This window comes from Aythya marila (genome assembly GCF_965140915.1).
Source record: "Aythya marila genome assembly, chromosome: 1".
NCBI classification, from domain to species: Eukaryota; Metazoa; Chordata; class Aves; order Anseriformes; family Anatidae; genus Aythya; species Aythya marila.
Window position 1 is genome coordinate 147,116,071 of NC_139042.1, and position 14,840 is coordinate 147,130,910.

General features: G+C 45.9%; 2 protein-coding genes across 3 annotated transcripts in view; one reads left to right on the forward strand and one right to left on the reverse strand.

The window, feature by feature from the left end:
• On the reverse strand, positions 1–6,394 carry RAB19 (RAB19, member RAS oncogene family). The gene is made up of 3 exons (XM_082770671.1): positions 6,129–6,394; positions 5,300–5,483; positions 1–3,083 (listed from the first exon to the last, which is right to left on the reverse strand). The coding sequence occupies exons 1-3, from the start codon at positions 6,324–6,326 to the stop codon at positions 2,818–2,820; spliced, it is 648 nt and encodes a 215-aa protein (XP_082626797.1). The 5' UTR covers positions 6,327–6,394; the 3' UTR covers positions 1–2,817.
• The window catches only part of SLC37A3 (solute carrier family 37 member 3), a 22,682-nt gene continuing 13,984 nt past the window's right edge, over positions 6,143–14,840 (forward strand). The window contains exons 1-7 of one of the 2 annotated variants that reach the window (XM_082770652.1): positions 6,143–6,281; positions 8,355–8,520; positions 9,388–9,502; positions 11,927–12,019; positions 12,128–12,211; positions 13,439–13,584; positions 14,176–14,272. In XM_082770652.1, the coding sequence (XP_082626778.1) occupies positions 8,420–8,520; positions 9,388–9,502; positions 11,927–12,019; positions 12,128–12,211; positions 13,439–13,584; positions 14,176–14,272 (636 nt within the window). In that variant the 5' untranslated portion in view covers positions 6,143–6,281; positions 8,355–8,419. Of the gene's footprint in view, positions 6,282–6,541; positions 6,697–8,354; positions 8,521–9,387; positions 9,503–11,926; positions 12,020–12,127; positions 12,212–13,438; positions 13,585–14,175; positions 14,273–14,840 lie in introns of those variants that run through there. The other variant, XM_082770651.1, reaches the window with a different exon arrangement.

The window sequence follows — 14,840 nt, forward strand, 5'->3', positions numbered from 1 at the left end:
GTATGAGAGTTTGCTGTGTTTCAGAATCTTTCCAGTTCTTTGTGCCCTGTTAGGTGTGTAGGTGCTGCCTCAGTCTCACCTGGTGTGGGTGTGGTACCAGTGCAAAGAATGTGCAACAGTAAATTTACTGTTACCTTAAATGTAAGCAAAGATTTAAATACTTCTGAGTAGATGAAAGCAAACAACTTTATCTTCAAGTTGGATACACAGCCCTTAAAGTTGTGGGACAGTAGTAACATTCAGAACAGCATTGTAAGCAACATTACAACAAGCCACCTTCTCTGTACACACATTTAACGGTGCTCTCGGGAAGCACATCAGGTCTGCATATGATGATGGAGGAGCAGACATTAAAATGAGGTTCTGTAGCAGCTAGTGTCATGCCACTTGTCCTGGTGACATAGCTGCATGCTTTCAACTGCTGTGATGGAGAAAGGCACAATTGCAGAAGTTTTATTTTTTAATTTAGTGGTTGCTATCCAACAGTCTAGAACAACATACTAAAGTTAAACTTTATAAATTTTCTTCATATGTTACCTCATTAACAACAGGCTACTAATATACACTGAGGAACTTTGCAACTGTTGCAGTTCTTTCTTCATTCACATGAAGAGAGCTTAGAAAATAACCCTATGGGAACAGTTCAACAGAACTGCTGGAGGGGCCTGTGGAAGACATCAACCAACCAAGAGAGGGCTCTCACTCCTGCGTTAGCTACACTGAGGTGACTGTCAGGGTAGGTAGTTAAGGCCAGTTTCTTGAAAAAGGGTTACACCTGGCAAAGGAAAGGGAAGAGAACACAGCACAACAGCTCAGCCGCAAGCCTGTTTGTGCAATGTGGTGTTGCTCAGCTTTCTGCCAGGGAAGGACTTTACCATGTGTGCTGGAAGAGGATGGCAAGAGCCCTGTAGCTTGGTAGTGCCGGACAGATAAGGGATCATGAGCCTGCAGAAGCTTCCTCCATCCTGAGGGTAAGCAAAATAACTTCATACAAAAATCTCTAAGGCAATAAATCCAATGAACCATGCAAAGGTTAAGTCTGTTGTTAAGATACTCCCTCTCATTCTCAACTAATGAAAGACAACTAGATATTCAAATTTTCTATTTTCTGGAATATTAATAGTTGCTACAAATATCTCAGGTATCCCTGAAGTAAAACAGCTTGCTAGCAGTTAAGTGTGGATACTAAAAATGTAACAGCTGCTACACTGCAGAAGAGGGAGTATGGATTTTATACACAAAAACGTTAAACTCACAGTTGACTGTTCCCAGTGACAGGAGGTGAAGAAAATACTGGTTTGGAGGGTAGACTGCTACTTAGCCACTTTGAGAGGTTAGGGTACTTGGTGTTGCTTAAATGTAATTGAATGCACTTACCAAGCTAATACCAATTTGAAATGAAATTAAGATTAAAAAAGAATACATATCAGAAAGAGAATACTTGAAGAAGCAGCTTTGTTCATACCAGGCTTATAGTAAAAGGCATAGAGGTTACCACTGAAGATTTATCCCTCAGCTTACAGGTAGCTGAATGAACCCTTTCTTTGCATGCAATAGCAAAGAACCTGGCCAGAGGAAGCAATAATAATAACAGAAATATGTGCAAGTCTAAATCAATGATTCACTCTACTTTATTTTTGTGCTTCTCAGACAAGCTTTTCCAAAAGGATTTGCTACATTTTTCCCTACACAGAAAAAGTGAGCCCCCCCAGTAGCAGAGTTTGCATTTGGGAAGAGCAATACAAAATCTTCTACTGCTACCACAACGTTCGGTGAAGTCTCCAAAGGAATAGCATATGTACCTGTCCAGGGGTAGCTTCCTGGTGTGCTCCATGCCCTTCCCTTATTGCTCTAAGGTGAGGTTACGTCAATAACCCATCGTACCCATCACTGAGATTTGCAGGAGCTTGAATCCCTTTCTTCACAATCCCTTGAAAATCTGCAAGCATACTGCCACTGGCCTGCCACACAAACAACGGCCAGCTTTTGATGAAGATCAGTACATCAAAAGCAAGACAAGCTTAGGAAAGAGCATGATCCTTTCACCCCAGTATTAAGCCACTACTGTGGCCTTGAAAGCTTCAGTGCTCCTTGTAACTGTAGCAAGACAGGTCACCACTAAATACAATCCTTATCATTTGAGAGCAAAGTAAAAGACAACCATTTTTGCCCCAGGAAGATGGTTGGGACCCTAATATGTTCTGCCTGCTTTGAAACCTCAGGAATGTCTCCAGGTTTGTCTGGTGAAGAAATTAACAGAGATCTGAAATTCACATACTCTTGCAGATGTGAATATTGAGCTCCTGGGGATGGGTAGCTACGTGCCTGACGTCAGGACCTCCCCTATACAAAAGTCGCAGCAGCAGTAGGTTAGTGCTGTCCAAGGACTTCAGACATTTTAAAGCTACTGGCAAAGGGGAAAGAGCTTGCACTACAACAAACAATGTATTTTAGGAGGATCAAAGCAATGCAGAACTCTGGTGCAAATTTATCTTCTGACACAGCCAGAAAAATCTTTCAGAAACATAAGTAAAGGCAACCATTTTTATAGTTCTCTTTGGTTAAGGCAAGGGCTGGTAGATTCCTGAGTCCTCTCAGCTCACAAGTTCACGGTAAGACATCAGCTGCCATGTTCAAAGCAACCTGTGCTGTCAGCAGCAACAGTGATCTCTGGAGGTACTTATGCACCAAACTGCAAGTTAGGGATATCAGAGAGATGGCTTGAGGCCATACAGCAAACTTTCATCAGTAGAATAAAACTAAAAATCAAACAGCCTCGGAAAGATGACAACTTCCAACTCCGTTCCTGAGATCTCTTCAACAAAGGCACTGGGTCTTCTCTGCAGTGGGACTGGCAATCACTGGCCTGGAGTCAAGATAGATGCTGTTTGGAGGGCTCTCTCCGTGAAGCTGTAAGGTATTTCTGGCTATCAGCTCCCTAGCCATCAACACGAACACCTCTTCTATGTTTTGAGCTTCTTTTGCTGATGTCTCCAACACAGCTAGGAGCCCATACTTCTCTGCCAGTGTGCAGGCATCTTCAAACAGGACTTGGCGCTTATCCACCGAGTCTGATTTGTTCCCTTAAAAGAAAGCAGATAATTGAACTTAGTCTCTCAAGATTTCTTTAAACACAATACATTCATTTAATTTTGGTAAATGATAGAATTATGTTGGGGCTAAGAATTGCTGGAAAAGCAAAATGTAAGCACATCAGAGACACAACCATAGAACATGGATCAAAACTGATGCTTATCAAATGAGTTAGCCGCAAAACAAAACTGTTCATCTAATTATTTGCTCTAGATAGTGGTGCCAGAGGATTCTTTAGAAGCAACTGTTTGTTCCTATTCCCTAATGTTTTTAAACATTAAGCAGTACTTAAATCAATTTTCCTTTTAAAAAAGCTTGGTAATCTTTGTAGCTATAGTGACCGCATTCTATAAACCAAAGCAATGTCGCACAAAGGTTTATTCCTCATTTGACCTTCACTGGAAGCCACGTGTGTTCTGCTATTTATTGTGAAGCTACTTCAGCACATCTCAGAGTGGATGCTCAGCTCTGGAGTGCTGTTAGTGCAGAGAAAAAGGAAGAACCTGCCCAATTGTTAACAAGGTTTTAACATTGACACCAACTATCTTAATGCTTACAAGGTATACCTAACAGGTTTCTGCGCATACAGATGAAACTTCTACTCAAAGCAGTTTAGTCAAAAATCTGACAAATGATAAAACATCTCAAATAAGACACCTGTGCATGTTTCAGTAGTTGTGGAATTATCATCAATTCCGGTATATACAGTGCCTGGTTGAAGTCTGCATTCCTAGTTTCAGGACAGCCTTTCATCACATTCAGATCTTGAATTCGAAGCGTATATTTAAGCTAGTTCTCTTCTCCCTTTAAGCTGCTTCTAGCTTTTCCAAAGGGAAACAAACAGCAACAACTACCACCAGCAAAGCACAGGCCCTCAAAAACACCTTGTTTGATGGTTGTTTGCCATCTTAACAAAAGACACAAACACTCTTGACGCCTTTCCTCTTTCAGTTCCAAATGGGAGAGTTGAATTTTTAACCTTTCACACTAGGAAGGTATATAATCTAATCACTAATCTACTACATCTAATTAATCATACAAAGACTTCCTGCTAAAGTAAGTAGAACAGCACAAGCTTTGGAAGGAAGTACCAAGTTGGATCATTGTCAAAAGCTTTATTTTTACCATTTCAAAACATTTCTTAAGGAAAAAAAAAAGGCAGCCCTACACATACACACTAACAGGTCTTGTTCTTTGGAGTCATGAGTTAGAAAAACCCTACCAGAATGTAGTGATTATTTTTCCCTCCTTACTCATCCTGAATGCTGCAGTTGCATGCAGGTCAGAATTTGTTTCTTCAGAAGAAGAACAGGAAGAACCACCCAGCAGAAGTAAGTAATTTGCTAGGGGCACAAGCAAAAGCTTAGATCCTATGCCTACTGTGCTATGGGGCTCAATGCTGCCTATCCTCAAAAGCCAGTTTGGGCTGCTGTGGCTGTGTGTTGCTCTCAGCACACTGCAGTGGAAGAAGCAGTGGAAAGTAAATAAAGGCTCTGTCATTTTACCATGTCAGAGCTCTCATTTACAGCTTCTTCCTTGGGGGAGAAGAGCAATAATAATCTGAAAGCCGAAGGGAAAGAACTGTCCTGCTTTCTCCCATCTCCAAATTCAGCAATTTTTATCTATTCCTTTCCTCAAGAGGCAAAGTTTCTTGAATGCTAGCAGTATAAACAAGGAAGAGGAATGCAAGCAGACTATTTAGTGCTCTTCCAAAACCATATATCCCTGTTTACTGTCTTACCCAATTGGAGTCCTATTACAGAGCCATGGGCATGCATTATCAAAAGAACTGGGAGGAAAGATGAGAAGGAGGAGTTGTGTTGCTCTGTGCGTTCTGCTTCCTCTTAAATTATCAAGCTGCTGAATTCCTGCACATCAGGAGCAGCTCATCAGGCTTAGTGCTGTTCTAGCCTCAGTTGGGTTGTGCTTGCTAAGCTAGCAGCAAGTTTGTTGCATTATTCCAGCATGAAAAGAACAAGTAAAATGTTTCACAGTGCAATAGGCTTGGTCCTATCCAGGTCAGGATGTGACTTTCCCAATTTTTTAAGCTTAGATCAAACTTAAATGTATTTGAATCTATTTTAATTAAAACTGTGTTCCTCTTTAATTCATAGTTCACAGATGAAGTAGTGGTGGGAAAGCGACAGGGATTTCATAATAATATTTAAAAAGCTATACAACATAGTATTTATAATTAGATTCCTACCAATTAACATCATGACCAAGTTTGCAGCACCATACTTTTCAATTTCACGGATCCAGTGAGGAATAGATTCAAATGTGGACCTCCTAGTAAGGTCATAGGCAAGGATGGCCCCATGGGCACTCCTGTAATAAGACTGGGTTATTGTCCGGAAGCGCTCCTGACCGGCTGTGTCCCACACTTGGATCTGTAAGAGAAAGGACAGACGTTGTGAGGGGAAGTGAATGCTGCTTCCTACCTGTTTGCCACCCGCATCTATGTTTTTGAAACCCCTGGCCCTTTTCTGCAATGCAGCTAGACCTGTTCCAGCTCACTTCATTAAACCACAGTACGGCTTTGCCTTCTCTGGATCTGAAGAGACATTGATGTGTCTATTTAGATGGTGTACGCAGACCCAAAAGCAAGCTGTTGAGAGTAAAAACAGCTTTGCAAGGAGCCCAACTTTCAATAAGAGTGCTGAGAGTGCAGGGCATTACAGCCTCTCAATAGGAAAGGATGAAGAGAAGAAACCCTGATGCAGGGCTGGGCAGTGTGAGGCAGTCTGAGTTCAGGCACACACCAAAGTGAAACCTTTAGGAACCAGAGGGTTTTCCATCCTTGCTGCCCCAGATCCAGCTCCCACATCCCTGGAGGAGGGAAAATACCCCTGCTCCGAGCCAGAGGCGGCTCTCAGAGAACTCACCCCGGGTACAGCAGGAAACCTCTCGAGGTGATAACCCAGAGAGAAGGTGAGCGCAGGACTCATCCCCCCGTTAGGTGACTGCTTCCCCGAGATACCCCGAGGGGCAGGGGAGGCGCTGGCCCCGGGTCCCCCCCGGCTCCTGCCACCGACCTTCACCCTCTTGCCGTCGAGCTCCAGCGAGCGCACGGTGAAGTCGACGCCGATGGTGTTCTGCTGCTTCTCGCTGAACTGCCCCGTCTTGAAGCGGTGCACCACGCACGTCTTCCCCACGTTGGAGTCGCCGATCAGGATGATCTTGAAGAGGTAATCGAAGGCGTCGTCCGCCCCGGAGCCCCCCGAGAAGGGCATCGCGGCTCCCGCGGGGACCCCCCCTCACCTGCCGGCCCGGGCGGCGCCCGCTTGGGACCGCCCCGCCGCTGGGGGGGCCGGCGGGAAATGTAGGCGCTGCCCTTCCTCCTCCTCCTCCTCCTCCTCCTCCTCCTCCTCCTCCTCCTCCTCCTCCTCCTCCTCTTCTTCGTGCCCCACAGAGCCCAGCCGGTGCCGGAGCAGCCTCCCCCGGCTCCCCTCAGCCTCTCCCTGCCTCCCTCCGAGCAGCCCCGCGGCGCTGAGGCGGCGGTGCCGGCTCCGGACTACAAGTCCCGCCGTGCCCGCCGGCCCCTGCCTCCGGAAGAGCCGCCACCCCGGGACTTCCTGAGGGCCGGGCTGGCGGCAGGGCTCGGTACGGTATTACGGCTGGGTGATTTATTTATTTTTTATTCCTTTATGATCGCTGTGAGCGCAGAGGGGGAATGGCGGCGGGGCGCGGGGGGGGGGGGGGGGGGCGGCGGTTGAACGGTCGCGCCCTGCCCGCCGCCGCCTCAGCCCCGCTCACGGTTCTGGGGGGGGAGCCCCGGGGGACCGGGACCGGGATCGGGATCAGAATCGGGATCAGGATCGGGTCCGGGATCGGGTCCCTCAGCGCCCCCCAGCCCGCCCCGCCGAGCAGGGACCCCCCGCTCTCCTCACGACCCCCGCCCCAGCGTCCCCTCCCCACCCTTCTTTCCCCCTCCCCACTTGGAAAAGAGGCTTTATTTTAATAAATATTTCCTTTTTCCTACTCTGCGGGGCGGCAGGGTGGCGTTGAGGAAGTTTGTTTTGAGCTTAAGGGGGCTTATTTTGACCTTACGTAGGGAGACTGCCAAAAGCTCAGTAAAAGCTTCCTCAGAAGAGCCCTGAGCTGAGGGCAAACAGCCTGAGCCAGCGGGCAGGGCAGCCTGACGCCCTAAACGCGGCCCTCCTCCTTTCTGAAAGGTTTGTGCTTCGTTGCTTTGATTTCTGGGGCTGGTCCTGCCCTCAAGTTTTTTCTTCCCCTGTGACACAAATGACCGTGGAGTCCTCAGGTCTGTGAGGGCAGCCTCCTCGCCGGCTGGCTCTTCGGCCCCAGGGAAAAGGCAGCACGAAGAAAGGAGAGAAAAGAAACCAAAATCTGTCTGTAAACGAGTGGAAAATATCATTGTGTCGCCTCTGAGAAAGCTGGCTGAGGCTGAAAAGCTCTGAGGAACGGCTATTGCAATAGCAGGGTCTGTGAAACCATACATGGCTTTAAGGTCAGCTCCAGGACTAGGCTTTAAAAAGCTGGGTATCTTGGCCAAATAAGAGCTGTGTTTGCGTACGGTGACACGAAGCGGGTAGTAAATCTCATGCTTCGGGCTGTAAAGTGATTACACGAGGAAGGAACTTTTCCCCCAGCCTTGCACAAGTTGCGGTGCTGTGCTTTCCTCCAGAGACCTCTGTTATCTGCCATTGTGTGGTAAGAGGGGAAGAAGAAACAGGGAAGGAAAAGCAGCTCTTGTCTGTGACCACCAGCCCGTGCAGTCTGCAGGCTGTTCCCAGGGCTGGCCTCACCATGCCACAGCTCCAGCTGCAGGTGCTGTTTTCCCCTGAGCCAAGCCACCCAATTTATGTGCTGGGTGCAGTAACTCTGTGTGCTGGTGTCTCCAAGGTGGAGTAGCTGAGTCCCTGCCCAGCTGGGTCATTTCCCCAACTGTGTGCAGAAACAAACTGTGCCAGCGCAGCTGAGGGAGTGGGATTAGCGTGGCCTGAGCCAGTACTATGAAACAGTGTGGTGTATCGTAGCCTTAATGATGGAGGTGTTTGGTATCTGGACATTTCGGCAGATGTCACCCATGCCTTACAGGTAGGGCACTAAATTTTGACTTGCCATGAGTTAGTGACAGAAGGAGCTGCAATGTAGGGCTTGAGAACGAACGAGCAGGCTGTCCTCACAGTTATTTCCCCTTTCTAGCTGTGCAAGTCCACCCTTGGGGTGCATTTTGTACTTGTTCTTTAATTCATTTGCTTCCTTCTTTGCTCCCTTCCCACCTTCTTCTATTTAAGTGAGAAGAAAAATGACCTAAGCACCGTCTGACCTTTGTGGCCCAGGACAGGAGCAGGGTTGGAGCATGGCTTTGCCTGGAAGCTCACGGAGGCAGCCCGCAAACAGGGGCCTGGTGTCCCACTGCACTCACCACCACATTGCTGTCTTCCTGCTCACCTTCTTCAGGTAGGCTGAGTGCCTTTCTGCAGGGAGGGGGGTTCATCTCAACAAATTTGGAGAGGTACAGAGCATAGAAAGAGAATGAGGGTCTCTGAGGCTTGAAAACAACCTCAAAAGCTAGTGACGACTGCTCTGGGAGTCCTGCAGTAGTGGAGCGAAGTGTGCTGTGCCCCTGGGGAGTCCAGCCACAAGCAGGGCTCACCTCAAAGGCGAGACAGACTGTGCCACGCAGGCAGTGGTCCATTGTGGGTGTGGGGAGGTGTGTGCTGAAAGGGAGCAGGAAGCAAATCCTGGTGCTCAGAACTTGTTTAATGCCTGATCTGACTGAAGGATCTTCTTTAAGCGCTGTTTGCAGGGGGCAGGCAGGCCTCTAGAACAGGGATTTCTCTGCTTCAGACCTGAGGGTCTCCCGGATTTGTGTTGAAAGCTCGTCTGTTACACCTACTGACAAGAGCTGGAAAAACATGCTGCTTCTCTATAGAAACTGCCTCGCTGGTATCTTTGATCCTCACAGCAATACTGCCACTGATGCTTAATCTGCCTTTGGGAGAGCACTTGTGATGGTGGTTAGCAAGACGAATGTGTTCTTTTCTCTCTTTATTATTCTGTTCTTAACTGTTGCACAGTCACCTTCTCTTCTGAAAAGAAGAGAGGAGCTCCTTTCCAGTCCAGACCCTGTGTCACACTTCCCCACTAAAATCAGTGTGTCCCCTGTAGTTTTGGTGGTTCTGTTACTAACAACTATCTCCAAAACTGTCAGTCCTCTGCTGCTCACTGCCTGCTCAGACAGCCTGTATCTGAATTTTGAGTCTCACCCTTTCCCACTTGACCTATGGAGGTTTGGCCAAACCGTGCGTGTGTTTTTTCTGGCAGCTACTCCTTGCTCCATGCTTCCAGAAAGACATTCAGTAATGTCAAAGTCAGCATTTCGAGCCAATGGACGCCCTCCTGCCTAAACAGCACAGCCCTTGAGCTCCGGCCATATGAGGTAAGGATATGAGGGGCTGTCAGGTGCCAAAAAAAAGATGGGTAACTTCCAGTGTGCTCAGATTGAGGTGCTGATGATGCCCTTTTTCTGAGAGAGACAGTTCTCTGAATGTGAGTGGGAACTTGGTCTCGGAATTGTAGCATTCTGGATCATCGGCTGATGGTGACATCTTTCCTGGTAGTCCCCAGAGGGAAATTGCCAAGAAATTGGTGTTCCAATGGAAATGGGGACCACAAGAAAGTTTCTGTAGGAATCAGAAGGGAGGAGGTGAGGGAGGGGGAAAGAGGGGTCCTACCTCTGAAGTGTCAACAGCAATAAATAAAAGCGGTGAAAGGGGTTACAGCGCTCTTAACATCCTGCCTGGGGCTTTCTGGTGGTGGTGGGGCTGCTGCCCTGTTAAAGGGGTGCTCAGTGTAGGAGAGAAGACTCTGGGAAGTACTAGCTGCTTATCATAAATGGCGTTTTTTCTTGTATCTGAAAGGTATTATTTTCCAAAACTCCGAACATTTAGTATCTGCTGTCTCTAAAATCCTAGCTTCGGGGAAAGCTGTGGGAGTTTTGGCAGCGTTTGCATGCAGAAAAGGAAGCTGTGTGCTGCTTACACCTCACAAACGGGAACGCAGGAACTGCCCACTAGCTCGTACCTGTAGTCCTTTTAGGAGTATGCTTGTTTTTAGCAGTGGCCTGTCCCGGTGCTTTTGAGAAGTGAAAGGGAGTTCCAGGTCAGCTGCTTAAGCTTTATCTGCATTACAAATCACCAGTTAATTGAATGTTTGGCTGAGGAATAAATGCTGACTTGTGATTAGTGAAAACAGTAAGTTGGGCCTGGGCTTCATAGTATGGCAAAAAGGAATTCACATCTCTGGGATGCTAAAAGAAACGAGGTGATGTTTGTGTTCTGTTCCTTAACTGATATCCAAACAACTAGAATGCTTTGGAAGCTGTCATGATCTTCGTGGTATAAAGATGATCCAATTTTTTGCTGGATTTTAGATGTATGTGTCCAATTTTGACCAAAAAATGGTCAAAATGGCCCTCCTTTCCTTTTGGCATCAATTCAGGTTACCTGATTTAACGGTAAAGTGCGTTTTGGGAGGCTGATGGACCAGACTAACAACATGAACATGCTGTCAGTTTTGAACTTTGATACATCTTTTGAAGTACAGTTGCTCTTTATTTTTATGCTTAAAAATAGTTTGAAAATGTTTTGCAATTGCTTCATAAGTAGACCCAAGTATGTTTTTATTAGAAGGACAACTTAGGTCTATACTTCTCAGCCTTTAAAGATTTGTAAGTCCTCTGGAGGCTGTGTAATGAATTTAAGTCTAATAACAAGAGCTTTGATTCTCGTATCTTTGTAAGACTCTTAATAGCTCCTGAAACTGCAGGGATAAACTGTGGTTAAAAGCTGAAAGCTAACGGTGTATGAGGAGGTATGGGTGGCTTCAAGTGGCAACAAATACTTTTCCAAGTCTTTATTAGTTCTCTTTGACACATGAGACTTAGGCAGAAGATGTGTTGATAGGCCTTACCAAAATTAAATCTCTTTAAGATGTGTAATTAGTGTTGTCTGTACAGGATGCTCTCCTGGGGAGGGAGAATCAAGCTAAAGCTGATGATACTTGAGTTAGATGCATGGATTGTTTGCTTCTGTTTTGTTTGTTTGTTTGTTTGTTTTTAATGGGGGTATAATGGGGAGGGAGGAAAACTTTGTCCTGATTAACTTTATTCAGTCTTCAAGTCGTCCTCAAAGCTTGCTGATTTCTAGTGATGTCACTAATCTTGGTTTAGGGACAATTGAGTCTTTTCCCTTTTTTGATCATACTGCAAATAAAACGAAACTGAGGATAAGCACAAAAGTAACAAAATCAGTGACTGGAATTCATTGTAAATAGTTTCCAACCAGTCTATTTCTTCCCCTTGTTCCTCTCATGCTTTCTTTTTTTGTGGTCTGTCATTTCTTATTGTGGTTGCTGCCACAAATATTATAAGGGAATTATTAATTTAGTGAAGACAGTAAGATAGCTACAGAAGAGACATTGCACATAAAGCAGGATATGCCTTTATTGTATTATTCATTGAGATACTCATCAGTGTTTCTGTGTAAGAAGCTGTCTAGCTGGTGCATGCTTGTTAGAAGTAGGGTTTGCGTTGCCATGTCACTTGTCTCGATTCAGGTAGAACTAGCATTTCTCACATGGTTTGCTAGCTTGTCCTTTAAGAGTGAAACACAGTGGCACTGGGCATTTTCTGTAGTACATAACATAAAAATTGTTCTTGATTTGGTAATTCATGTGGTGGAGGAATAGGAGGATGCTGGGGGCAGATGCTCTTCTGCTTTGGAGTTGCAGTTTGTGTCAAAAAATAATATAAGGAGCTGTGCTTCTACATTTTTACTTACTTGTTACAATTTTCTCTCTGTAGCTCTGGAACAGCAGCCATTTATTTCCAAATGCAGAAGAAGCAACTCTCTTCTTGGGAACATTGGACACTATCTTTTTGTTCTCCTATGCTGTGGTGAGTAAAACTAACCCCAAGTTTGGGTCAGCTTCTACTTCTTTTTAATTCTTGCAGGCCACGGATGCACATTTTGTGGCTTTACTTGATGCCTTGTTTTGTTCTTAGGGTCTCTTTGTCAGTGGCATTGTTGGGGATCGCCTGAACTTACGCTGGGTTTTGTCTTTTGGCATGTGTTCATCTGCTCTGGTGGTAAGTTGGAACGTACTAGCGTGATTTAGAAACATCCCTGTCAGGATTTAAGGGCAGGGCTCTATTTTAGGAGCAGAGGCTCTATTTCTGTGTGAATCTTGCCACGAACTGTTGCTGTAGCTCAGTGGTCTCAAAGTCTCGGCGTAAAACTCTGTCCTGGCTGCACTAACTTCCTTGTGTCAAGCATAAGGCTACATGAGATGACTCAGCTCTTCCTGAAATACCTATTTATGGGTAGTGTGTCAGAAGGAAATGCCGAAGTTTGAGGCACTGGCTAGAGACTTGATGAATAGCTTTTGTGCAAGATCGGTGTATTTGGACATTTTGCGACTGCCCTGCTGTTACAACTGTTCTCCAGGCCCACGTATGCTGTCATCGAGTTTTTTGCCTCCAGATGCAGTTTCTGCTCCCTTCTTTAAAGGGCATGCTAACAATACGAAGCATTCATCTGCCTGTTTTGTAACTGGCAGGAGGGCAGATGTCAAAAAAAGTGTGTCTGCCTAAAACAAAAGCATTCTTCAGGTTCAAGCCGCTGCAGATCAGCATGAATGAGTCTTATCTCGTTGTGGCTTTCTGGTTGCTGAAGTAGTGGTAAAGTGTGTGGAGTGCTTTTGATTTAGCCAGCGGCTACAAGCCCCACTCTGGCCTATTGCATTCTGCAGATGTGTGACCACAGACAAGCATCGAGCACAGCATGCCACAAAGGGTGTTTATTTGGACTGGCTTACGGTAGGACGTGCAGTAGTTTGAAATCTAGCTGTGGTATTTATGTTAATTTTTGCTGAGATAAAGAACTACTGAGGGTTTTGTGTTTGCGTAGAGCTTTGTGGATTCAGATGTCAGTACAGTGACAAGTCATGAGGCTACTTTATTTTTAGTGTTGTTACTGCAAGAATTTGGCTTTCTTCTCCTCCCTGATTAGGACTGCTATTTATAAAAATAAGTCTTTGGGAGTGGAAGTGCCGTGCTCTAGTGCGTGTATCTCACGAGTTGTTTTGGCTCCGGAGTTAGTGCTGCGGTGGCTCAGCAGAGGGTGCTGTTAGCTCTGAGCCATTCCTCAAACAATACCAGGCCTAGCTCTGGCCTGGCCGCTGCGGGGGACCTTCTCCCTGAAATATGATTACTTCTTTAACGCCTCGCTCCTGGCTTCTAGCAGTAGTCTCATGTGTTTTCTTTTGTGTGTGTGGTTGTGGGTTTGTTTGGTTTTGTTTTTTAATTCCTCTCTAGGTATTCTTCTTTGGCACGCTCACAGAATGGTTGCATTTCTACAACAAGTGGTTCTACTGCTGTCTCTGGATTGTGAATGGCTTGCTGCAGTCCACGGGCTGGCCCTGCGTGGTTGCTGTCATGGGCAATTGGTTTGGAAAAGCTGGGTAAGTTGAGTTTTCTTCAGTGACTCACTTCTCTGACTCGCTGAGTACAGGCTGAGCTGAAAGTCTCAAATAAAAAAGGCACAACTCTGTTTTGTCAGCTGTTAGGTCAGAATTGAAGTTCTGTGGGATGAGACATGCCTTTCTAGTTACTATTACCTCTTTTCTTCTGGAGCCATGGAACAGTTTGGTGTGAACGCAGATGTGTGTAGTAAAGGCACAGGGTCAAGCTTGGGAAGTTTTGTAGTGCAGAGTGGCTGAATTCAAATTGCCCTGCCACTGGAAAACCTGTTTCTGACCACTTACCGCTAAGGAGACCAAATGGAAACTAACTTTTACTGTGGTTTTGAGCCTGTCACTTGGGGATATTGAGCTATAGTCATGGCTTGTAATCCTGATATTGCCAGCTTGCTGCTGCTGCAACGCTAGTGGTTCAGGATAGAACATTTCTTGCTTATTGATTTGGTACTCCCAAGTTACTCCGTTGTAACTTTATAGATAAATTAAAGTTCATTCTAATGTTATATGTCTGTCTAGCTCCTGATGTCACCTCTCCCTGCATCCTCTTTTCCAAATTCTCTTCTGTTTCTTCAGGAGAGGCTTTGTGTTTGGACTCTGGAGTGCCTGTGCATCTGTAGGAAATATCCTTGGGGCATTCCTTGCCTCCTGCGTTCTCAAATACGGCTACGAGGTAGGTATTGCTGTCTGGCTTCTAGCTAGGGCTGCGTGTCTGGGTTATGCACAGACTAGTTTCTTATCTTGTCTCTGAAAGAGAATAGAAATATTTTTCTTTTTATCTGAGTGTCCAGTTTCATTTTCTGAAATTCTGTGGTAGGAAGCAGTAGGCAGAACAGAAGGAGTATTCCTTTCCTGACCCTTTGGGCTTAGGAGGAATGAACCTGAGACTTCTCTGCAAACGTGACTGGTATTTTTGAAGAGCCCTAATGCTGTAGTATACCCTCTTCTGTTTTGGGGGGCTCAAAATGCTCTTCATCCATCACAGGTTCTCACTAAACTGAATTCACTGCTGCTGAGTAGTGGTGAGGATTTGACAGACAAGGAGATGACAGACAACGTACGGTGGGGAAGAGGCCAGGCGTGCTTTACGTCGCTGTAGTGCAGCAGGCAGGCAATTGAAAACAGGGAATGTTTGTGAATGTTGCATATTGGGGCACATGACCTATAAGGACAGACAAACAGGACTGAGTTTGTTCGGGATGGAGACGAGGAGGCTTAGGGGGTACCAAGTAGTAGTCTTC